Below are 7,045 nucleotides of genomic sequence, written 5' to 3'. Positions count from 1 at the left end.
AATTTTGTGCACAACAAATTGTGCAACAAAACCCAACTTAAAAACTATGATTATCAGTGACATGGACTTTTTGTATAAAACTACATCTGTTACCTCTTCATTAAGAAAGCACTCAGCACACACAATAATTGTGTTTTTTTTTTTTATTTCATAGCTGTGCAATAATATTTTACTACCAGCATAGACAGCATCGATGCATTGATTAACATATGATAGCAGCAACACAAGAAGGAAAGCACATAAGTACCCTATACCCTACTGCATGAAATGACACATGACTGTAAAAATATGGAATTTTACATTCTAATGTTTGGTGCTTCGATAGAACGTATCACAACAGTGTGGTTAAAAAAACAAAACAAACAAACAAATCAAACAAACAAATAAATCCCTATTCGGCAGTAGGCTTTTCAAACACAGCAATGTTTTTTATTATTAATTCTATTTGGCTCAGTTTTTGTTTTTGATAGTTTCACATTTTTTTCCAGTCTCTGATGAAGTCTCTAATAAAAAAAAAAAATACTAAAAGTCCCCTACCTCACACACAGACACACAAACACACACAACAAACAAACAAAAGCACCACTTAATTGGCTGCATAGTTTTTAAATACTCAGCTGTTACGTTTGATATGTCCTTTTTGTATTTCAGCTTTTTAGTGCTTTTATTGGAGTGTTTCTATTATTAACTTAATGCCCAATTTTAATGAAATAATCATTTTCAAAGATAAGAGATAATCAGGAAGCAAAAAAGAGCATAATTGTTTGTTAATTAAAACAAATGTATTGATTTGATTTTATTTAATCAAAGGCTAATGATATGATTAAAAAACTGATAAAAAAAAATCACAATTAAAACATGTTGTATTGAAAGTACACGGACTGTCTTGATGATAAAAAATTAGAGAAAATCTAAAGTTTGTATGTTTTTTCATATTTTTTAATGCATTTTTTAATGGGCAGAAAGAGTTTAAAGGTAATGCCTTATATATAATGTAGTAGATGTGTAGGAAAATGTATTACATATTCATCTGCTCCAAATGAAAACACTTTTAATATTTAATTTTTTAATACTTTAGACTTTAAGTTGGTAATAAAATGTAAAATAGTTTCACTAGTTGGAGGGGAAGTGTCAAATATTTGTAAAACACATGAGAGGTCAATAAAATAAAACAAAAACGAAAATAATGTATTCCAGAAAGAAGACACATCTGGGTTTAATCTGGCTATTTTATGGCAACTGGCAAATGGTGCATCTGCCAAACATGGATAAAAGGCGCAGAGTGGACCTAACATTGGTCACAGCTAGTGTTGGGTCAGATGTAGCCTAATAAAACTGGTATCAAGCCCATATAAAAGTGGACGTGGCTGACTTGAGGTATTAAACTTACTCCACCAGTACCAGTACAGTACCATTAGTCAAGGCCAAAGTGCCTGTAGAGAAAACTGGAGATATGGGCCACATTTGGGCGAAACAGTTATTGTAGGGAGGAGAGAAATGGAGTGGAAAACACTGGTAAAGAAATACTGGCAGTTTATCTCATTTCCACTCCATCTATACAGAGAATGGCTTTGGTTCTGCTTTACTAGTTGTAGCTGTCATTTAAATGTAGAATGTAAAACCGTTACAGTTACTATTCAAATACATATTGTAAACATTCATAGCTGCCATTGCATTAAGAGTTCTGGAGGAAGAGCTGTACATGAGAACTGTCCGATCAGGGAATGTTACTCCTTCCACTGCTGGTTTTGTCCTTCAGCTATTTAACTATGTGCCATGTAACTGTATTTATGTCATCTTTTAATAAGATGAGCCACACATAAATTTGGCATTTTGCATCATAAGAATGGATTACAACATAAATAAAATTCAATAATCTATGAGTATTGTCTTGAATATTGACTGATTCTTTATTAAATCTCAACTAGAAAGAGTTTACTTTAGCCTGTCAAAAAAGCTGTAAATACCTTACTTTTAGTCACTTAAAATGAATAAAGATATATTTTTGTAAAAAAAAAAAGTCAATTTCCAATTATGAAATTAAAGTACTTAAAGCCTAATCTCAGTTCCCCAAGGCACCAATCACATAGTTTAAATAGCTTATTTTGTCATAACTTGAAATGTTTATATGGAGCATATTTATTCAAAAATACAATGGTTTAAAGAAAGTAGCTTATTTATTAGCAGCTCAGTTAATGTCAGTAAGTGGTTTCAAAACTGATGTTACCTGAATATTTGCTTTGTTACTTTGGATAGTGTCAGTGGTAATTGTTTTGACCAGTTTAGATTAGTTTAGTTAGTTTTGAGCAGTTTGTTTAGAGATGCTTGTAAATGTATGAAACACTAAAACAAGCTGTGTTCTGTGCTTGGTTTAGTCCTACAGTAGTAAAATACAGCTTTGAGGTCGCTGGTGCAATTCAAGTAAACCAAACAAACACAAGATGCTCTTTTCTGCTTCGACAATCTCTGACCTTCTTTCAAGTGCATCCAGAGTATTTTTTTAAATAAATAAATAATAAATTAGTCAGCACTTCACTGTATTTTTGTTTCCTGAGATTATAACAGTAAAGTGACAAGTGGGACCTGTTTATATTTTCAGTTTGTTATAATTAGTACCTGGATTTTTACCATCACTGATTTGTAAACATCAAATTGGCATGCATCACATTTTTAACCTCTTCCAGTCCTATGACACAACAGAAACCTTCTTCCCTTCATAATACACTAGTCACAATTTCTGAAAGGTTTCTGTGAGCAGCTTTGTTCGGTGAACTCTGGGAGTTGTATTTACCAAGTGTAGCAGCTAAGTACACCTCTGAACTGTAGTTTAGTGTGTTTCAAATAAATTGAATGTTTATCTTCATCAATAAATTTGTCATTTAAATAGCAGCAGGTCATGTCCATCCACATTCAGTGTCAATAAATAAATGGCAGTACCAAATTGTCTCCTTAATAAGATATTTTAAATATTTTGACACTATTTAACACTAAACTTAAACATTTTACCAAAAGGGGAAAGGAGACAAAAGTTAAAAATTGACTGGTGAGCATGATTATTTTGACTTGTGGAAGAAATTCATGAAATTTTTAAAGGGTCTTTCTTGGTAAATACACCCCTGAGAGAAACACAACTCGGATAAAAAATAAAAAATAAAAATTGTTGAGGTTATTATGTCTGATGCTCTCTAAATCACATTCATTTGGTCATTTAACAGTAAAGGATGGAAACTGCTGTGCCTGAAAAGTCATAAAGTGTTTCAGTGCTGTAAGAAAAATTTAGATATATTATATTTGAGCTTATAGTTGGAAAAGTATAAAATTACCTTCATGATAAACACTGTTTACAAGGCACTGCTTGGCAAGACAGCCATTAAATGTAAAGGTATGTGCAAACTGACTCAAGCTGACAGCAAGCAAAAGCATAGTTGTTCCCTTAGCAGAAATACCCTTGGTGTTTGCTATTAAAAAGCAGTTTTACAACGGTTGAAACAGACAAGTCAGGAGATCATATGAAGCAGATGGTCTCCTGAATAATCTTAACAATCCACCCTGCTGTCAGGAGGGCCAATCCAACGGCGCCTGCAGCACAAAAGAAAATTCGTAAGTAGGTCAGATTTTCACGCTCATAAAATCAGCAACTCTTCAAGTACATGCTAATATAGCATTCACTAGTTTTAATGTATGGATCCTTTATCTCTATTGCAGCCTGTCTTTTAATTTTAGATTGAAATATTTTTCAAGTTTTAGTTTGTTCATAACTTTGATAAAGTGATTGTGTTCATTGTGCTAATCAGCTAAGCATTTTCTTGTGTTTACCAGCAAACACTTTCTTCCTTATAACGGCTTTGTTTCCTGGGAGATGTGGACAGTTAGTAGCGTTGCACCCCTATTGTAGACTATGTAAGTGTATATTATGTTGAACACGTGATGGGTAAGTTTGGACAGTATTGTAACACTTAATTTATCATGTTATATTCCTTTTTCTCAGTAAAGATTGAGAAATTTTGTCTTCTAGATCTAAAAAAAAAAATCACAAGACAACTCATCTCTAACCTCTAACGCTATATAGGGTTCAATCAGAGATTCAAGTGTGTCCCAATAACACATTACACTGTGTGATGTGTGATGGATACTACGGTCTTCACACCAAACTGCAATAATGTGATCAGACTGAACTGTTTCTTATTGCTTCATGTGATATATGTTGTTCCTAAGACAGCGGCGCAGAAGCAGATCATATGACTCAGCAGACCAAGCTTTGTTTTCACTCACTTTTTAATTCTACCTTCACATCTTATATTACTGTTTTGTTAGGGTTATTTGCTATGCTAGATTTAGCCACCATAACTACTTGGTTATGTTTAGGAAAAGATGGTTTCGATTAAAAAAACAACAACAATTGAACATTTTATCAAACATGTTGTAAGAGTGACATGAGGCTCGTCTCTTAGTAATCAGTAATCCTGTTATAAAAGACTGTCAGAAATAAATCTGTTGGTGTATAAAATAGGACTCACTCTGACTAGGTGCTCCATTAGCAAAAGACCGGGGACACGGATGGCTCTGGTAGTAGAGAAAGTCTTCTTTAACCATTCCCAAATGCTATGAATAGATAAGTAACAAATTAGTAAATTTGCTTTATTGATTGAGTAAAGGTTAATTTACAAAATGTTTAGGGGGAGAAGGGGGGGGGGGGGTAATTTAATTAATTTAAATATAAGAAAATGGGTGACGTACATGCTGGCAAACCATGGTAAGGTTTACATCCATACATACATCCAAGGTCATCTGCCCACTTTCAATTTTCTTGCATGGAGCTACGCAACTAATCTTCCCTTTAGCAAAGTGGGCAATGTTCTGTAAAAACAACAACAACAAAAACATAAATAAATATAGACAGTATCCAAAATTGTGTATTCTTAGAGACCAGACAAAAATCTCATATTTAAACTCTGGATGAAATAATGTATCTGGCCAGGATGAGCAGAGCACTATGCATGTTTCAAAACATGCTGGAACAAGTTCTGTCTACATGTGATTGATTTAAGGGGAAAGAGCAGAAGAACAGGAGAAAGAAAAGAATAAATGTTGATAAAACTCTGAATGTGCACTGCAGATATGACAGCTATTCAATTCAGTTTTATAGGTGTGTTTTTATAGGTGATGGTATATAGCATAGCCATCACCTCAAGGCTCTTCACATGGAAGTAGGCTAAAAGCCATACAATTTGAGAGTAAAAACTCCAACATTCAGACAGGCATTTTTTTTTAAATATCTTTTTGTTTCTACTTTTGAGTTTTATGAAAATCACAGACAAAACAAACTGTGAGTAATCACACATAACTTTTTGGAACATCGTGAGATCTTTGTATGGACTTGCAGGGTCATTTTTACCTTGTCGTCAACACTCCAGGTGTTCTGACATCTCTGGTTAAATTGCAGTACTGGGCTGTGGCAGCAGGAGTAAGGAACCTGCTGCACCATCACCTTTGAGCTGACACTGACAGACACAGCAACTGGCAAATGTAAAGAAGAAGAGTTGTATCAAGCAAGAAATACATTAATCATTAGACATCATCCATGCAGTGATTGTTAATTTCTCTCTATGTAACGCACTATAAAACCATTGATCTCTAAAACATCCGTTTATTAAAATATATATACTGACAAAGTAATAAGCTTTAAAAACTCATATAAAATATAAATTTTGCACCTTTAGACTACTTGGAATCGAGTGCAGAACAACTTAGTTTAGTTGAGTTTAGTTTGTTTGGCTCTTTGTTTTGTTTCTGCTTCCACGTGTACTAGCAGTAGTAACAGAAACTGTGCCTCTAAAATGGGAATTTCCCATTACAAAATAATAGTCTCTCTGTCTCTCTTCGCTCATTACAAATTACCAGGGAAAGCACGGGGAATCCCGTGCCTCTTTCTCTTTCAGCGCACAGTATATCGATCATCAAGTCTATAAAGAACAACCCTACACAATGAAATTATCTTAAGTAACCTATTAGCTACTGTAGGTCACCAGTAACGCACCCTATAATAAAAGCGAGCAACCCTCCCAAGAAATACATTAAAACACATTCAAATTTCCATGTTATAATGTAGCCCTTTTCTCTGTGTATTCATTAAACAAACATACATCGTAAATCTACACAATTATGTCTTTAATCCGGCTCATACTAGACTTACTTTCATCTAATATTTTTTGACCCACTGAACCACAAACTCACTGCGACATTACGACTCAGCACTCTCCATATTATAAGACATAGTCGACACGTATAATCGCAGCTTAATACTCACTATATTAAGCTATAAATCAGTAAGTAATAGCTACTTACATAAACAGAATATCAAAGTTAGGTGGAAATTCATGGTGCTGCGTTGCGCTTGCCTCGGGAATAGAATGTATGAGGTGGAAGTGATCTGCTCCCGAGGTGAAGTAATTCCAGTAGTAATGTTGGAAAAGGAAAGAAGAAAAAACAAACACACACTGCTGGAGCGCGTTCGTGAATGCAGCCGAGTCGGTGCTCTACATATGGCTTATTTAGCGAGACAAAAATACACAACAGTCGCACTACAGATTAAAGATTACAGTTTAAATATTAGACTATGCTACAAACTCACTAAGAGACAGAGCTAAGCACGGCTCACTCGTGCTTCACAACTGATTGGGTAAAGGGCACATTTTGCTCCTCCTGTTAGTCGTTTCCTTTCTCTTTCTCTTTCTCTCTCTCCATCAGCTGTCCTTTACAATACAGCCCCCACCTTATCAGTCAGTCTTCCTAAAACATCTCAATATGTATAGAAAATTTATTATTATTATTATTATTATTATTATTATTATTATTATTATTATTATTATTATTATTATTATTTTATTATTATCGCTGTGTTGTATTTCAGTATCTGTCGAAGTGTCACCTACTGGTTACTTAATTTTTTGTGTTTTGTTTGAGTCATAAAGACATTTATACAACACAGTTCTGCGCAAAAGGAAAAGTTTGTGTGTGACCAGTCACGAGAATACAGGAAATACAG

General features: G+C 34.1%; 1 protein-coding gene across 1 annotated transcript; it reads right to left on the bottom strand.

The window, feature by feature from the left end:
- Positions 1-3,505: 3,505 nt before the first annotated feature.
- LOC148100564 (uncharacterized) lies at positions 3,506-6,650 on the bottom strand. Its single transcript, XM_087847948.1, has 5 exons — positions 6,346-6,650; positions 5,396-5,517; positions 4,738-4,857; positions 4,518-4,602; positions 3,506-3,579 (listed from the first exon to the last, which is right to left on the bottom strand). The coding sequence occupies exons 1-5, from the start codon at positions 6,377-6,379 to the stop codon at positions 3,506-3,508; spliced, it is 435 nt and encodes a 144-aa protein (XP_087704074.1). The 5' UTR covers positions 6,380-6,650.
- Positions 6,651-7,045: the final 395 nt, after the last annotated feature.

This window comes from Neolamprologus brichardi, chromosome 11 (assembly GCF_056152115.1).
Source record: "Neolamprologus brichardi isolate AB-2024 chromosome 11, ASM5615211v1, whole genome shotgun sequence".
In the NCBI taxonomy this organism is placed as follows: Eukaryota; Metazoa; Chordata; class Actinopteri; order Cichliformes; family Cichlidae; genus Neolamprologus; species Neolamprologus brichardi.
The sequence above is the reverse complement of the archived record's forward strand: the minus strand, read 5'-3'. Positions and strand labels throughout refer to the sequence as shown.

Coding starts and splice junctions, on each gene's coding strand:
- LOC148100564 (XM_087847948.1), bottom strand. CDS start 6,379: ATGAATTTCCACCTAACTTTGATATTCTGTTTAT. Junction 5,518..6,345: donor AACTTTGATATTCTGTTTAT/GTAAGTAGCTAT, acceptor TACATTTGCCAG/TTGCTGTGTCTGTCAGTGTC. Junction 4,603..4,737: donor TTACCATGGTTTGCCAGCAT/GTACGTCACCCA, acceptor ATCTATTCATAG/CATTTGGGAATGGTTAAAGA.